Raw genomic sequence first — 18,409 nt, 5'->3', positions numbered from 1 at the left:
GCCAGGACCTCGGCACCGTCTTTGGACGGCAGTGGAAACGGAGTTCAGCCTGTTTTGGTGGGGGTTTTGGGGTGTGGGGGGGTTGTTGTTGTTGGTTTGGGTTTGGCTGTGGTTTTGTTGGTTTGGTTTGGTTTTACTTTTTCTGTTGTTTTAATGTGAAACAATTTCTGACGCTCTTGCTTCCACTGCAGAGCTCTATGGGCTCCAGACACGGCTCGGGCTGACTCATAAAACTCTTGAGAAATGAAGAGCAGATTGGCCTGGAGCCGTCAGTCTTAATGGGAGCGAAGTACAAAGCGTTTTTTGGACGGGCTCTGTCCCTCTCCTTTTATAGCCTGTACTTCAGGGACCCGAAGAAGTCTCATAAGTCAAGATCTCCAGTGTTTATCTGCAATGTCTTATGCAGCATCCCATGTTTTAATATTATAATTCTGAAATCTGTCAGTGATACTAACATTTTGCAAAGTCTGAAAGTTTGAGGTATTATTTCAGAATATAAGCTCTTTAGCTCCTCCTAAATCTCATTGTCAGATTTCTTAGCACTGCTGAATACTTTTAAGAACTTGACATTAGTTCTCCTTGAAGTGTTCCTAAGTCTACTTGGAAAACAAAAACAAAACACCAAAGCAAATAAACAACCCCCCCCAATTGGTTGACTGTTATGCCAGTCAGCAAATTCAGACTATAAAACTAAAATCACTGTCTTAAAAAAAGTATTTTTAATGATGAAACAATTTTTATTATGAATTTTTATGGGTTTTAGTACTGTGTGTTACTGATCTAGTAACCTAATATCAAAGTGGTTTAGTAAAGGAGCAAGATTTTGGTTCTTGAGAATAAAAATTCTCTTCAACTATATTGATTTCAAAATTTTCTTACAGTCTAATATAAGAAAATGTCAGTACTGAAGAAGTGCAGAGTTGACCCTAACCTCCATTTTTAACTCTTCCATCCAGTTGTGTAGATTTTCTTGAGTGACACAGAAGTGCAGGACTGTCAGACATTCAGAGTGCCTTTGCCAGTAGAAGTCTCCAAGAGGGCATAGCTAATTTTGAGCACAGCATTCCTGATGTCAGTATTACTGTTACAGGAAATAAGATATCAATGGCATATATCCCTGTCCTCTAATTTTAGTAATCCCTGTAACAAAATGTCAGGTCAGTACTGAAAAGAGTATACTTAACATTCCAAAAGTGGTGTTTTTTTTAATTTTTTTTTTCATTCAAATAAGCTTTATTTTACCTGCAAGACATTCAGATCTAAAAACCATTGCTCTGCATGGTGAGTTTTGGTGCAGTGGTGATTGTTAGTAAGAGGAATGCCAAACGTGGTCAGACATATTTAAATGTGTTCAGACAGTGAATTCTGGTATTAGAGTCACCATGATTCTGCTTAATAAGCAAGTGGGGTTTTTTTTGAGTTATGATACTGGAACTTGACATCCAGATATTTTATGCTTTGATTCATTCTCTATGTATTAATAACTTTCTCTTTTTTTAAAAATACTCAGGTTTCTTTTACTCCCTATTTTGTAGACTGCTAGAGCTAGTACGTGTTTTACTACTGTTACCTATGTGACTGGCTTGTAATTTAGAAAAGTCACTGTGCAAGAATTTATATCCATTTCATTCACTTGAAAGAACCCTGTAATTAGCCATGCTAATGGTGGTGCTAATTACATGGTGGCCCTCATACCCGCAAGTGGAAGCATATTCTGAAACCTCTTGACTAAATTGAATTTTTTTTATATCCAGCTCAACAGACTACATGTGATTTTAGGTCCTAATTTTTTAACTCAATTTTTTCTCATTATCCAGGGGATCTTCAGCCTAAACTTAAGGCTCTTTCTGTGTGTGTAGCCTGCAGCATGTATACAAAACTCTCTCTGGTTTGTTGAGCTCTCTGAAAGTTTAAAAATTTGTGTATTGTAGATTACACACAAGTACGTATAATTTTACATTATAAATCATTTTATGTATAAAAGCATAAGGAGTTTAGCACTGTTTAGTGAACCCTCAGTGAATAATGAAGGGATTTGAAATATTTTCTGCTTTGAAATGTGTTCCTAATTTTTTTGCAGGCATTTTCATGAGTCAACGTGTGATTTGGTAAACCTACATACTTAAAGACCATATAAAGACTGCATAAAATTTCATGCAGTCTGATGATCACTGTGTTTTCCTGTATTTCTTTTTTAAGACTTTTATATAGCAAAGAGAAACAAATAGGAAAGGAGACGAATAATGTCATATAAGTAAAGGGAAAAGGACTATATGTAAAGTATGCAAAGAGCCATGTTAGGAAGGTAGGGAGAGATGATGCAGTTTTGGGTGCCACAATATAAGAAAGATCTAAGGCTATTATAGAACATCCAAAGAGGAGTGATGGTGAAGGGCCTGGAGGAGAAGCCGTGTGAGGAGCAGCTGAGGTCACTTGGTCTGTTCAGCCTGGAGAAGCGGAGACTGGGGGGAAACCTCACTGCAGTCTTCAGCTTCTTCATGAGAATAGGAGGGGCAGGCACTGATCTCTTCTCTGTGGTGACCAATGACAAGACCTGAGGGAATGGCCTGAAGTTGCCTCAGGGAAGGTTTAGGTCGGATATTAAGAAAAGGTTCTTCACCCAGAGGGTGGTTGGTCACTGGAACAGGGAAGTGGTCACAGCACCAAACCTGAGTTTAGGAGGTGTTTGGACAATTCTCTCAGGCATGTTGTGCTTCCTGGGGCTGTCCTGTGCCAGGAATTGGACTTCAGTGATTCTTGTGAGTCCCTTCCAGCTCAGGATATTCTATGAGATTTTGCTGTAGAAATATATCATTCTGCTGAAATTCTTGTCAGATATGTTGGTGCTTTCTTATTAACATGATATCAAAGTAGGAGTTATAATAACAGACTAGAAATACCTACTCATCCTGATAGTGATTTTCTTTTTTTCTTCTTGAGGTTTTGAACTGCAGTTCCGACTGGGCCCAACTCTTCAAGGCAAGCCCGTTACTGTGTACACAAATTATCCAGCTTCTGGAGAAGTGTTTGATCGCCACAAGTTCAGGACATTATCATGGCACAATCCTGCAGGAAAGGAAGATGACTCTGACAAATACTGCAAGCTGGATCTCCAAATTTCTGGGTCATATCAGTACTATTTTAGTCTTGGGTGAGTGAAATTCTTATATTTACAGCCAAATGCAGTCTGCTTCTACACTTTAACTTGAAAAACTACACAGTTTTTCCATGTGTTTTTCAAATTGCAACCATTGGGCCAGACTGACTCTGGTGGTTTTTTGAAACCTTCTGATACAGAGATGTTCTGAAGAATATACAGAACCAAGTTAATTTTCTGTGAATGCTGGAGAAGCAATCTATTTTTACAAGTTTTCAAATTCATCAGCATTATGAGCATATGAATGATTAATTTGTACGTTCTTCATTGACTCTGAGGTTTGTTTTCTACCTTTCTAGCACGGAAGTTCTGGCATTCTTTACTTGCATCCTTTATGTCCTCCTTTGTTTCAGTTGGACAACTGAAGAAGAGAATGCCAGTAGCTGTAATAATTGTAGTCTGGTATTTGGAGTTTCTGGAAGATGGGTGGTTAAATTCTTCCAGGCTTAGAAGGACATTTACCTGAGGATGGTGCCCGAAATGGAGATCTTTGTATAATAGATGGGCAGTCAGGTTTTCTGTGTTTCTGTCCATATGCCAAAGGGAGGAACCTGTACTCTGTCTTAGCAAATAACAAAGGTATCTCACTTTTGCAGAGAGTTTAAAGCTCTGTATTCCAATTGCATTCTTTTAATTCCAGTAGAGAGATGATGCCTAAGAGATGAACATTTCAATGTCTCCTGTTTTCTTCAGGTGCCCTGCAGTCCTGTTGCTCCTCTCCCCCCAACCCCTGTACTGGGCTACTGTGTTTTTTAAATAGCTGTACTGCTTGGATTCTCTTTGTGAAACTGGCCATGGCTATTAACTGTACCAATGAAAATTAATTTTTCCTAGAAATGAAAAAAGCGGTGGAGGTTACATAGTTGTGGATCCTATTTTGCATGTTGGAGCTGATAATCATGTACTACCTTTGGATTGTGTTACGCTCCAGACATTCCTTGCTAAGTGTCTGGGACCATTTCATGAATGGGAAGATAGACTTAAAGTTGCAAAAGAAACAGGTAATGCCAATACACCTATTGAAGGATATAAGTTTTTGTCTTATGATCAAAAACCAAAGTTACACTGAAGAGCTTCAGTGTGAGCAGCTCATTTATTCTTTTTTAGATTAAATATTCTCTACTACATTCAATTAACTGATTAAGTCACTGAAATGATTAAAATATTGCCAGAGGTGCAAAAATTCAGGGATTTCCTAATATGGGAAACCACTTCTGTTTTATTGTTTTGATTTCAGATAAACTTGGAAGTTTGTAGAATTGTCAGGGTGATTTTAAAGCTCATGTTATGCAGAATTTCAAGGGGAAGATTCAGATTAATTTATACTGGTTATCCCAAAAACCAGCTCTAAGTCTGTGCTATAACTACAGCTTATTAAGCTTCTTCCAATTAACTTTGTTTTTTTTCCTCATTGAATAAGTGTTTTTTTGTTACATAGGTTACAACATGATTCATTTTACGCCACTGCAGAAGCTTGGACTGTCTAGATCATGTTATTCACTGGCTGACCAGTTAGAAGTAAATCCTGAATTTTCAACCCATAATAAAAAGTGCACTTGGAGTGATATAGGAGCTCTTGTGGAGAAACTGAAAAATGAATGGAATATGCTTTGCATCACAGATGTAGTCTACAATCACACTGGTACGATTTTTGTGTGTTAATAACCAGATTATTTCTATAATTATATTTCATTATTTCCCTTAACTTGTCCCTCTTGAATGCATTTTTTAGTAGCTATTTTAAGCAATGTAGTTCTCTGCCTTTGAATCTCTCAAGTCCAGAACAACTCCTTACAATTATAATTGATATGTCTCTGTAACAGGTGTAAAAGAATATAGTATTGTTACTGAAAGAGTCAATAGAGCCCTTTTTAGAGGATTAATGAGCTGTGTATGTGTCTATATAATATGCTTATTTTCATGAACTGTGGTGTGCAGTTCCCACATATTTGAACAGAGTCTGCATTATGAATTATTTGGTGAACATAAACTGAGTACTTGTTAAACTGGGTATTATTCTTGTAGTTGCTTAAAAACTCTGATTTGGGTCTAATATGCAGATGGTAAACAGAGTTGGGACAAGAGGCTGCGATTAAGTAATAGAGGAAATGTTACAGCTCAGTCTGTGGGGAAAGAAAAAAGAGAGCTTTGAGTTGAGGGCAGGTTGTTTTTTAAGCATAGATATGCTGATACATCAAAGGTGTTACTTATTTGCTTGAGGGACAGTGGGTTTTGTTCTGTGTTGTTATGCTGTAATCCTAAAGATCATAATAATTAGAATTCTTATAGCAGAGTACAACAAGTAGTTATGTATACTGATGTCTTTTGAGGCTTAAAATACCCTAAATACAGATATATGTGAATTTCAAGCTTTAATTGCTTTGGTTCTTTGGTGTTGACTGCTGCCAAACATTCCGATCCAATCAGTCTGCAATGCAATGTGGGCTCTGTTTGCCTTATCTGTTTGTTGAAAAGTTACTAAATATAGTTGTTGGCTATGTGTCTGAGGGAATTAGGCTTTTAAACATTCTCCCAATTCTGCATAGAAAATTTCTTGCACTTGATCAACTAGAAGTCCAGTTTCTGTTACATATGCTTGAGATCCTGTTTGTACAGTGTATATTTGCATGGTAACAAGGAGACAGTTTGGGGTTTTTTATGCATAGAAATACCTAGCTCTAAAATTTAGACGCCAGAATATATTTAAGAACAATGTCACATTATTTGGCTACATTTGTAGAAGGACTTTCTCAGGTTACATTCAGAGTTAGTCATCTCCATTGGGATGGATGACTCAACATTTGTACTATGGTGAAAGGATGCTGAGAAGTGTTTTCTAACAGGACAGAAATACTCAGATGATTGTGTTCTGACTTACATCATTAAGCAAGGTATACTTGCTGGCTTTGCTGCTTGCTTTTAAACTTGAATTTCCTCCCCCCTCCTTTTTGTTGTTTATAATCCAAACCTCTTGATATACAACTGTCTCCAAACTTTATTAAATGATAAATGTAGCGTTAGCCAAAAGATATGTCGATGTTATATACTTGTGGAGCTTTTTGGATTTCTTTTTGAAGTGAGAAAATAGGGAAATAGTTTTTGGGATTCTTTTTGTCTGAATCTTGATTAGATGGAAATTTAACTTTTTTTTCCCTCTTAATTGAATAGTGATTTCCAGTAGTTCAGTTAATTAATTCCTGCACATTAGGGTGGTTTAATTGTAAAACATGTTTTATAGACTCATTTGAATATGAAAGGCACAAAATGTATAGTCCATTATTTGAGCCGATTATGGATACTTGCACATCATTATTAATTCTGCAGCATGTCTGCCTGAGAAGCTTAAGTTGTCTCACTGTAAATCCTCTAATGTTGTTAATTCAAACAGCTCATGACCCCTCAGCTTACACTGGTTCTGTCTGTTGGTAGTTTCTTCTTTCTAGTTGAGAGTTGTATTCCCCTCTGTTCCTGTGGGAGTCAGACAGCTCCCTTTCAGGAGCAGGCATTAAGGTGTTTGGTGTTCACACGGGAATGGAGACCAGGCTGCTTGCACAATAGAGAGCAGTGGGAATCAGTTTTTGTTGTTAGCATCTCTGTTAGGCTCTAATGAAAGCCAGCATCCATGGCCTGACTTCAGAAGTGAGGTCGTGCACTGACGTGTTAAATGTCGGTGCACCTTTGGCCTCTTCACAGGAGTATCACAGATAAACTGCCAGACTCTCTCTGGGACCTGCGTAGATGCAAGTAAGAAGTACATGTCAGCTGGCATTTACTTTTCACTGGGAGACAGAAACAAGAGATTTGGTTTTTTTCCTTTTCTGAGCTTTCAGTGGCTGTAATAAATTGTATAAAGGAATAAAAATAAACTGAGATAAATTTTATAATATTTATCTTTCACAAGAGGCTACTATTGTGTAATGGCAATATAGTACTGGAGTAAATGCTACTTTCAAGCACTTAACTGATTGCATCAAACAGCACCTTTTTCTCAGCTTTAAAAAGAATTTAAAAAAGAGGTCTTGGGCCATGAGCATCACTACTAAATATTAAATTGGTGTTTAATTTATATAATAATGAGTTAGTAATTTAAAGAAATAATTTCAAATTTTTCAAAGAAGAATTTAATGAATTTTAGAAAATTTTCTGTAATTTCTTGTCTTGGAATTTCCGTATTCTTACACTTTACTATGTACTACACACACACACATACATATATATATAGATATACACACACTCTCTATACTATACTTATTTTTTCCCTAGCTGTAGCAAATGTAATCACCAGTAATGTTTTGGGCAATTTTTTTCCTGCAGGGTTAGATTTCTTTTGGTGTTATGTTGTGAATCACTGAAGCTTGCCTTCTGATCAGGAAACATTGTTCTGTTCCATAACAGAATTATTGGAAGGCCTGCTGAATTTTTTTTTATGTTAATCCCTTAGATTTAAGTTATACATTGCCTTTTTAGAATTAATTGTATTTACTCATGAAAGTCATTTATAGTAAATCATAGTTCTCTATAGGTGAATAGTACAAGTGGTTTTGCTTTTTGGAGAAAAAAATTTTTTTCAGCCTAGCTGAAAAATTTTTTTAGGCCTTTATCAGCCTAAGCTTATTGTTGCTTTATGTAACTTTAAAATGGTGGGTTTAGTTGTAGGGGTATTTAAACCATGAAGATCTTAATTTCTACAAATGGTTTGACCTTATAAACATGGAATTTTGCCATGTGCATGACTGTCTTGAGATATAATGTTAAAGGGTGTTCAGAAGAGCTGTTCACACTATGGACTGAGCTAGGATATCTTTTCTTTCCCTTTGACATTTTTGTTTTAACTTCTTTGAACTAAGCAAATTTGGATTTTAGGTGTTATTTGTTCTGCTATAATTCTGGGCATGTTAGTGACTCTTCATGTTTCCAATACAATAATTTATTATATATTTTCCCATGCATTAAGTACTACTTCTGTTTTCCTCTGCTTTGCTGAAAACCTGGGTTTTATTCTTAGGCATTCTCTGAGTTTTGATTCTTTTTACTTAGTTTTTCAACTGCAAGTATTTATTCAGAAGAATATAACCGAAAGCATTCTATGATTCTATGAAATTTATTTTCAGTTAGACAGTGTTTAGCACAGCTTCAAAAATGAAAAGAAATGAACTCTTGGATTTTTTCTTCTTTCCAAAATCAAATTGTTCTACTATATGTATTTAATCATATTGCTACATGCACACTGTCTATATTAGAATACTACACTCATTTTTTGGTGAAGACTCCTTACCTTCCCTGAGAGAATTCCTAATGTTCAGCATATTTTCTGGTGCTTGTTGATGCTACAGGGGAAACTTGGAAAATAGACACAGAGTGTAGTGTTTGATCTCAATTAGTGTTCCATTTGCATGCACCAGACAGTGCACTCATCCTCCTGTGTAAGACTCAGTGGCATCGCTTCCCACCACTCTGCTTCTTAAAAGTATCACAGCTAATCCTTTCTTAAAAGCACGTTTAACCATATTTTTCATTAAATTAAAATTTCATTATGTTTTGGGTGCTGTGTGTGCGCTCTTACTCTCTGGTTGTGTGTGATGAATATTAAAAATTAAACAGCTTATGTCATCATAAATCTTGGTTTGGGATGTCTGTTTGGCTTTCGACACACAAAGAACATCATCTCTTATTGGTTATTTGATGTATTTCCTGCAAGAAAAATGTGATTTGTTTTCTTTTTTTTTTTTCAGTGTTTTATAATTGCATATTTTTATGTAACTAACAAAAAGTTTCCCTGCAGTTTCTGCAGCTGTGTTTGTTGCAATAAAAATGGCAATCAGGAGGAAACACTTCTGCATAAAACATGGCTTTCTATTGACATGGAAAACTTAGTTGAAATGTGAATGAACTATATGTGCCATAGTTCCCTAGCTTCTTGGTATGAAGATGATTGCAAAAGACAGTGAAGTGTTCAGCTTATGTACTTATGTTTTTGTTTGAGTTTTTTTTTCACCCCCCTTTTCCTTTCTTCAATAAGCTACTAACAGTGAATGGCTCAGGATGCATCCAGAATGTGGCTATAACCTTGTAAATTCTCCTCACCTGAAGCCAGCTTGGGTATTGGATAGAGCTCTGTGGCACTTGACCGGTATGGTGGCTGATGGGAAGTGTATTGCCAAAGGGGTCCCTCCCTTGATTGAGAGCGATCAACACCTGAATGTAAGTGAATGAGAACTAAGTATAAGCTAATCAGCTAATAAGCTGATTAAACCTTTCAGTATTTCTAAGTTTATACACCAGTATAAAATGGTGTATACTTTGCAGATATATTTAGTGAAGTAAGCCTTTATTCTCCAATTTTTTTCTAAGCAATTTGCGTCAGTGCTTAGCTTTTTTAGAATATATGAAGCAACATTTATTAACCAACATAATTTTAATTTTTACAGTGTTTACGTAAAATAATTCATGAAGATATATATCCAAGAATTAGACTATGGGAGTTTTTCCAAGTGGATGTTAACAAAGCTGTGCAGCAATTTAAAACCCTTCTAACTCAAGGTAAAGGAAGAGTATGGTGCTGAAGCATGTGAGTTAGATATTTATAGTTCAAGAGACAGTAAAATGGAAAACAAAATAATGCCATTTTTTGCTATGTGAGATATCTACCATGCTGACTTAAGCATCATACAAAAGAATCCTTTGAGGGCTAGGAAAGGCTTTTAATACTTTGTACCACTTCATTGCCTTTATCCACCCTTATCTTTGCTGATACTAGAATTGTAAAAGTTCTGTGCCCTTTGAATGTAATTCCTATTTTTATTTTGAGTACTCTTTTTTCTGTCTTTTTCCTAGGCAAAATGAGCACTAAATCTGATCCAAATCAACATCTTCAAATACTTCAAGACCCTGATTATAGGCGATTTGGCTGTACTGTAGATATGAATATAGCATTGGCAACATTCATACCACACAGGTATTGTATTATTGACTGCAGGTTAAAATCACAAGTGAAGTTAAATTTGTGAAGCCAAATCACATTATTTTCAGAGATGAGAAAAAATTTAATTTTTTATTCCTTTTAGTTATATATACTGTGTGTTGTTAAAATAATTTTTTCTAAGTTTTCTTCTTTTATTGTCCTCCTGATAAGCAATGGACCAGCTGCAATAGAAGAATGTTGTAACTGGTTTCGCAAGAGGATTGAGGAATTAAATGCTGAGCAATACAGACAAACTACTCACCATCAAGAACAGGTGTTATAATTACTGTGTTTTCATGCTGAATTGTTTCAAATTGCAAACAAATGCAGGCATTTCAATAATGCATCATTTAATTACTTCTAGGCTGTCAATTGTCTTGTGGGGACTGTGGTTTATGAACGAATGGCTTGTGGTGGTCCTAAGCTGGGTCTTATCAGTAGAAAAAATCCCTTAGTTACCAGGTATATACATGTTTTTTTGTTTGTTTGGAAACTATTAGAATCTATCCAGGGAAAGCAAGTTCAAAGTTCATTAAAAGTTAACGCTAGTATGTATAATAAGTGCATGTTTTCTTTCCCATGGACAAATGCCAGTTAATGAATTGACAGGGTTTTTTAGGCAACAGTGGTTACTGTTTAATAAATAAATGTGACCAGAAAGCATGAGACAGTACTCAGAGCACATCAAAGCCTTACATAGTGCACATTGCTGTTGTAGGTGGAAGAGGAGTGGAACTAAGAAAGTTTACACCTTTCAAGTTTTATGTACTCAATGCCAGTCATTTATCTGAAGAGCTAGGGCTTTAATCTTATACTACCAGCTGACACCAAGATAGTGTCAGCATCTGTCCTTTGTTCTTCAAAGCTTGGTACAAAATAGAAAACTCCCCATCGTTTATACAAGCTGCTTTTTTTTTATCTGTATTATGTACAACTCAGTTCCTAGAGTACTTTAATTTCAAAGGCAATGGATTGCAGCTTAGGTTACCATATGTTTTTGGTGTTTGTCTTTTTTTTTCCCCCTCTTAATTGTCTGTCTATTCCATAGGTATTTTACGTATCCATTTAAAGAGATGACTGTGGAGGAAGAAGAAACTATGATACATCAGCCAGATAAAGCTTGTTATTTCATGGCTCATAATGGCTGGGTTATGGGAGATGATCCTCTTAGAAACTTTGCTGAACCAGGTTTGCAAAAGAACTTTGAATTTACTTACAAACCATTTGATATTCTAGCCAAAGCAAAAAGGATTTTATTTAATCTATTTTTTTTCCAGATGTATTCCTATGAAGCTGCAGAATAGCAGATACTAAGCTTATAGCACTTTAATTTCCCATTCAGCATACAGATCAGCTGTAAGAACTGGAATTTGAGGTACAATTTTACAAGATTTGAGAGGGAAATTACCAGCTTTTTGCCACTGAAATGGGGATGTCCTGCCTCCCCACTTTTGTCATTGTCTTTGTTGCTTACTTTGTACTTTGTTCCAACACCAGTGCTTGTTGGCATTTCCATGAGACAATGACAGTGTGGCAGAAAACTAATGCAATGAAAAGGTGAATAGTATTTTACTGCATTAGTGAGCAAAAACTGGATCCTTGAAAAGTCCACTGAGTGGTAGTCAGACAGTCAAGAGATGAACCAGTTAATGCAAATTAAATATGCAGTTTACTTGTGATGGTAAAATAGGGTATGAAATCACCATGCACTAAAACATTGAAATGTAACTCCTTTAGGGACAGTGTTGATATGCAATAAAAGCAAAAAAAGCTTGTGTTCAGGCTAGTCATTCACTTTCTAAACCAAATCAAACAAAGGCCAGTTTAATTATAATTAAAAACAATCTAAGAGTTTGGGACTCTTTTGGAAGCTAATCTGTTGATATTCCAGAGTGATCCAGAGTTAGCAAACATTTAATTTTTGCATAGTAATCTACAGCCCTTTCACTGCATTTTATTTACTTTTATTCTCCTTCTCAAGGATGAAGATAAACATGTTTCAAGGGTGGTTTTGTTCAGTTGCCATTCAGCTTATTGCCCTTTCTTCTAGGCAGACTGTTGTATTTTTTCCTTCAGTCACTGGCTTTAGTTAGTGTACTTAATTTGCATTACTGATTTCTCTCTTAATTCATCTACAGCTTTTTGTGTTACGCCTTTGTTTTGTGCCACACATTATTTCAAATGAGAACACAGCATGAAAATATGGTACATAAGGGCACAAATAAAGGAATTGCAAAACAAATGCAGCCGGTTCTCTAAATGGTCCTTTAAAAGTCACAGTGTACATCCAAAGAAAGCAAATTTTTCTGTCCATGTGGCTATGCTGCTGTTAGTGAAGACAAGGGTCGGCTGTGCTTAAGTGACTTTTTTTAGAAGTAGTGGTAATTTACAGTCCCTGCTTTTTACTTACTAGCTTTGGAAATTCATCACAGTGTGCTGTTAACAGAAGATAAAATTGTAAACCATGGCCGTCACAGTTTATGTTGGCACAGTGAGATGCTTTTTTGAATTTGGCCCGTATAAACAACCAAACTACTGATTTTGTTCATTTGTTTGCTGCTCTTTTCTTTTTTCAAAGTAGTTTTTATACTACTTTGAAGAATTTTAAAGGGATTTCTTTTTCAATCTGAAGAATTATTTCAGTATCACCATAGAAGCTAAACATTCCCTTGGAGGAGTCTGAAATTATACCATATATTATATCATTGTAGGACATATAGATTTTGAGTTGATATGGTTATTGTTAGAATTATTATTGTTAGGTTATTGTTAGAATTTTTACTCTTCATTACAGTGTTGTTCTACTCCTTAGCAGTAGAAAATAAAATACCGCATTTTGATTTTGCTGCACATTGTATAATATATTTACACCGAAGTGAATTTATTTCCCTTACAGGTTCAAATGTTTACTTGAGAAGAGAGCTCATTTGTTGGGGAGACAGTGTGAAACTGCGTTATGGTAATAAACCTGAAGACTGCCCATACCTCTGGGCACATATGAAAAAATACACTGAAATCACTGCCAAATATTTCCATGGTGTTCGTCTTGACAACTGTCACTCAACGCCTATTCATGTAGCTGAGGTACGGAAAATTGTGTTTATTATAAAGCAGCTTCTGCCTGTGAAATAGGTCCTGCACTGTTGCTACAAAATCTGCAGGATCTACATGGCAGAGTCCAGGTGTGAATGAATCTTCCTCATAGCATAGGTTTCTTTTCTGGTGATGTTTAAATGTGGTTTCAGCGACTTTAAACGAATAGTAGAGTGGTGTAGCTATTGTATCTTTTAATTCTCTACTTTAGCTGAAATATTGTGGATGTGGTCGGGCCTGGCTAACTTTTCCCTCACTTATCTATGGACTTAGTGCAATGACTTTTAGTATCCAGATTGTCAGTTTTAGATGGAGTCATTGCCAAGACTTGGTTGAAAGTCTGGGTTATTTTTTTTCCATATATATTTTTCTGTTGCTGAATTGAAGAGGAAGTGATTCACTTCCCAGAATTTAAAAGTTGGTTAAGAACACCTGCAAAAAGTTTAGTCTAGCAGGTATTTTTTTAAGACTAGTGCTTATTGTTTTCTATGGAGCTGACTACATCGAGAAATTGTGCCTAGTAAATTGGCTTTAAATAGGTTTTGAGTAGTGCAGCTTGTTAGTGCTTAGTCTTAGCTTTGTTACAGAGTTTATCTAAATCTATGAAGAGCTCTCTAAAACAAGTTGATTTCCCTGTACAAAAGTTGTAAGTGGCTCTTAAATGCAGCCATTTCAAAACTTCTGCCATTCTTTCATTTATTGTTACTATTTTTTGAGTGGTAACTACAAAGTCTTAAACTGAAATCTTGCTCAGATTCCTTACTTCAAGAGACATCTCTTTTATCCAACCTTTGGGTTTGCATTTTGAGCTAAGATTTTGTTTAAAAAGAAGGTTTTAATTAGCTTAAGGTCTACAGAAAATTTCCTAGAATTACTCCATCCATCAATAATATCTGTAAAATATAAACCTATTTTTATAAAACTTACATGTTAAAAGTATTTTTAATGTGCTGCATGTATGAATGACTCGTTTATTTTTGGTTAACATTCCTGTTAATGATTGTGTATACATAGCTGACAATGGATGTCTTGCATTAAAAATGTATTATGATCTATAGGAGATGCTAGCAACAGCCAGATCAGTCAGACCTAATCTTTATGTGATAGCTGAACTCTTCACGGGCAGTGAGTACATTGACAATGTTTTTGTCAACCGCCTGGGAATTACCAGCCTGATTAGAGGTACAATAAGCAGTTGAAAATTATGTAGGATTGTCATGTATGGTTTGGAGTTTTAACTGTGAAACTAACATTGGTATGCTTTTTTATTTTTCTCACATATTCATGTTCTTTGCTTATGCCATTACCTTTTCTTCATGTTTTGTTTAACGTCTCCTGTGTTGTGTGCTCATTCTTGGTTTTGCTTATGTTTGTGTGTCCTTTTCTGTGTAACAACTTGTTTTGTTCCTTAATTTTGGCTTTCTGTTTATCTTTGCTGCATGGCATTTTCCTATTGTCCAATCCCTGCCTAGCTTTGAAACTTGTCCTTTTTTGTATCTACCTTTCCCCTTTCTGTGGCTTTTTTGGCTGTGCTTTTTGCAGTACATGCTGGACACAGCTAGAAAATTGCGAGCCGATTTGTATGTAGTGGCTGAACTGTTCACAGGAAATGAGGAGCTGGACAATATCTTTGTGAATAGGCTGGGCATTACCTCCTTAATAAGAGGTAGGCTTGCTGCGTGTGTGGTCTCTTTCCAACGAGAGATTATAGATGATGTACTTTTTCCAAGAAAAAGTTTTCTACTGAATTATGCACTTTTAATTTCATACTCCATGTAATTGGAAGTACAGGTTTTGTATTGTAACTCTTTTGATACTCAGCAGAAAATACAGTACTAGATGTAAAATAAGAGAAGACTTCCTTCATTAGTTTACAGAAGGTTAAATATTTCACTCTTACTCTAGCGAGAGGAAAAAGAAGTTGTAGCACAGTTCTGCTATGTAAGTGCTGCATCGTGTCTGATTTTTGTTGCATGAGTTTTTTTTAAAGCCTATGAGAAACAGTTTGATCTCTGCTTTTTTGTCCTTTTTCCCCTTTCTCTTCCTTAATATATTATAGTCAGTAGAATACTCCGAGGCTGTGTCCGCATTGGAGAATATAGTTACATGTGATTTTTTGGGGTTTTTTTTAATGATCGAACACACCTAAATAACAACTTCTAAATGCTGCATTAACATTTTTGTGCATGCTGTTCTCTGTGGTAGCTATTCTTAGGCAAACACTTACGTATTTTGTTCTTTAGAGGCAATGACTGCTTATAATAGCCATGAAGAGGGAAGGTTAGTTTATCGTTTTGGAGGTGAACCTGTCGGCTCTTTCGTTCAGCCGCGTTTGAGGCCTTTGATGCCGGCTATTGCTCATGCACTGTTCATGGATATTACACATGATAATGAATGTCCAATTCAGGTGAGCACTTAAGCCAAAAAACTAAGTTTACATGTAATATTTTCTGAAGTGATATTTCTGAACCATGGGATGGCTTGATGCAATCTGGATATTTTTTCTGAATTATATTTATGGGAAAAGAAGTGTTTCAGATGTTCAAGTTTTCATGTAGTGAAGAAAATTTTTTAACAATTCCTTCTAACATTCAAGATTTTGTCTTGCCAGGGGATAAGTATAAGAAGTTACTAAATAAACTGTTTTGAGTCTTTCATTCCAGTTTCTGTAAATGATTCTGTCTCTGCTTGTTGATCTGCTCACCTAAGCTTCTGTTTACAGGAGAGAATGAGAGAGACTGGTGGGCATTGAAGTGCTTATTTTGATGGTTTTTCTTAAGTTGGTTTTCTTAGTCCATTTGTAGTAATTTTCTTCAATAATTCTGTTGTGATTGAGAAAATAATGATCATGAGTTAGCACTTCCTCTGTTAAATATATCTTCTGTATGCTGAATTGAGAGGGTTGAATTATCTTTGTTTCACTGTTTATTACCTGTGTATCTTTTAATGCAGCACCGATCTGCCTATGATGCTCTTCCGAGTGCAATGATTGTTTCCATGGCTTGCTGTGCTACAGGAAGCACCAAAGGATATGATGAACTAGTGCCACACCAGGTATGGGTCTACAGTTCAACTCCTAAGTTGCTTTTCAAAATATAACCTTTTTCTTGTCCTATAACTTGTATTTTAATGTTGTTTATTTGAAATTTTAAGCAGTTTACTAGATGGCATTACTTTATGTTGTCTAGTTGCATATGAAATTTGAATTTGTTATATATTTCAGACCTCAAGGCATGATAGTTTGAGGTTTTTTCCTCAGAGTAATTCATATTTGCTTAAATCTTAATTTCTTTACAGATCTCTGTAGTATCTGAAGAGAGGTTTTATTCAAAATGGAATCCAGCAGCACATCTGACTTCTGGTGAAGTTAATTTCCAAACAGGAATTCTGGCAGGAAGGCTGGCCATAAACAGGCTGCATCAGGAGCTGGGGGCTAAAGGCTTTAATCAGGCAAGAAGTGAGGGTGACACTGTGATGGCTTCATGTATATGCTCTGAGTGAGCACAGTTGTAATGGGATGTCTTTTCCAGGTGTATGTAGATCAGGTTGATGAAGATATAGTCGCAGTGACAAGACATTGCCCTACCACACACCAGTCTGTCGTGGCTGTGTGTCGAACGGCCTTCAGGGATCCTAAAACTTGCTTCTATAGTAAAGAAGTACCTGAAATGTGTATCCCAGGTAATCAGTTTTCTTTTCAAGAGATGGCAGGCGTACAAAAAATTCAGGTTATTCTAATTCCATGCTTTTGCACTTCAAGCACATGCATAGGAAATCCTTATGAGAATTTTAAGTGTATAACAATGCTTTTATCTGTCCTAATATGTATGCACCAAAGTGGAGAAAGAAACCTCAAATTTGCCTTCCTTAGGGTTTTTAAAAACATTCATATTTGAGTATACTTCCTGCTGCAAGCTCCTCATGAGGTTGTGTTATTGTTTATAGTCTTGTTTGTGAACTAGTAATAGTTAACAGCAAGATGGTTAATTGTACAGACTTAGGGGGATTACTATTTATTAAGTGTGTTATACTGGGGAAAAAGGCTAAAATCTTACTGTATTTGTTGATATCAACTAAATTGTAGTTTTAAAATACATCATAAACAACTCTGTAGTGCATAAATTAATATAAAGATAATATATATGCAGTACATACATAATATTAATTAAATATGCAGAGTATTGACTGTACTTAATAGTAGCAAAATATAATGACTTCTACACATTACCTGGACATATTTCTGAAGAGAAGCTTTCCAAACTGGCTTTTTAAGTATACTCAGTTCTTTGAGTGCATGTGTGTGTGCCTGTTTTAAAATCAGTTGCGTTATATGTTAAGGCATTTACAAGATTTGTATACCTTAGAGAAAATTAGAATAATTGCATATTAATAATAAATTGCTACCCTTTAAAGATAAACCATCTGTAGCTGCAGTTTGGAAAGCAAACTAGCACAGTCTCTAAAGGATAATAGGGAAACTAAGAAAACTGGTGACCAGTAAAAAACAGGTTGTAATTCACTAATTGTTGTCTGATATTATGGTTAATTTATTATAAAATAACAAAAATCACCATTTAAAATACAATACACCATATGAGCATGTAGTGAATGTTTATAAGATATTTAAGACACTTCCCCATATGTTTCTGTTCTTTTGCTGTGTGACACAGACCTGTATCTTGAATATTTAGGTTTTTAGTTTTAGGTTTTGCTTCATAATTTCAAAAGAATCACTTTTCATTTGAAGTATCCTAAGACCTGCAACATGATTTAACTTTTTTTAGGAAAAATAGAAGAAGTAGTACTTGAGGCTAGGACTATTGAGAGAAGTGCTAGTCCTTACAAAAGAGATCTACATTTTATAAATGGATTGCCTAATTTCGCAATGGAACTCAGAGAGCATATCCAGGTAATTAGCCTCCTTCACTCATGTTCTGATGTAATATTTTGTCATTTGTTACATTAGAAAAAGACACTGAATTCCAGTTGCAAATTTGTTTTCTTTTCTAAGATAAAAGACAGTAAAATCATAAAGCAAGCTGGAACTGCCATAAAAGGGCCAAATGAATTTGTTCAAGAAATAGAATTTGAAAAATTAACACCGGGAAGTATAATAGTATTCAGGTACGTTACTGTCATTGCCAAAGGGCTGCGTTACTGAAAATAACTATTCTCAAGTCTCCTATCACTCTATTTTA

At 35.6% G+C, this 18,409-nt stretch overlaps 1 protein-coding gene across 6 annotated transcripts in view; it reads left to right on the top strand.

Moving 5' to 3' along the window:
- The window catches only part of AGL (amylo-alpha-1, 6-glucosidase, 4-alpha-glucanotransferase), a 35,681-nt gene that overhangs the window by 1,655 nt on the left and 15,617 nt on the right, over window positions 1–18,409 (top strand). For 5 of the 6 annotated variants that reach the window (XM_064664662.1, XM_064664666.1, XM_064664664.1 and 2 more), the window contains exons 3-19: window positions 2,941–3,151; window positions 3,992–4,158; window positions 4,596–4,799; window positions 9,177–9,358; window positions 9,586–9,697; window positions 9,992–10,112; window positions 10,290–10,392; window positions 10,483–10,580; window positions 11,167–11,306; window positions 13,015–13,202; window positions 14,270–14,393; window positions 15,455–15,618; window positions 16,164–16,265; window positions 16,509–16,661; window positions 16,742–16,892; window positions 17,996–18,120; window positions 18,223–18,335. In XM_064664662.1, the coding sequence (XP_064520732.1) occupies window positions 2,941–3,151; window positions 3,992–4,158; window positions 4,596–4,799; window positions 9,177–9,358; window positions 9,586–9,697; window positions 9,992–10,112; window positions 10,290–10,392; window positions 10,483–10,580; window positions 11,167–11,306; window positions 13,015–13,202; window positions 14,270–14,393; window positions 15,455–15,618; window positions 16,164–16,265; window positions 16,509–16,661; window positions 16,742–16,892; window positions 17,996–18,120; window positions 18,223–18,335 (2,458 nt within the window). Of the gene's footprint in view, window positions 1–2,940; window positions 3,152–3,991; window positions 4,159–4,595; window positions 4,800–9,176; window positions 9,359–9,585; window positions 9,698–9,991; window positions 10,113–10,289; window positions 10,393–10,482; window positions 10,581–11,166; window positions 11,307–13,014; window positions 13,203–14,269; window positions 14,394–14,753; window positions 14,878–15,454; window positions 15,619–16,163; window positions 16,266–16,508; window positions 16,662–16,741; window positions 16,893–17,995; window positions 18,121–18,222; window positions 18,336–18,409 lie in introns of all 6 variants that reach the window. The other variant, XM_064664667.1, reaches the window with a different exon arrangement.

The sequence above is a fragment of the Pseudopipra pipra genome, chromosome 9, assembly GCF_036250125.1.
Source record: "Pseudopipra pipra isolate bDixPip1 chromosome 9, bDixPip1.hap1, whole genome shotgun sequence".
NCBI lineage: Eukaryota > Metazoa > Chordata > Aves > Passeriformes > Pipridae > Pseudopipra > Pseudopipra pipra.
Note: the sequence above shows the minus strand (reverse complement) of the source record. Positions and strands in the feature narration are given on the sequence as shown.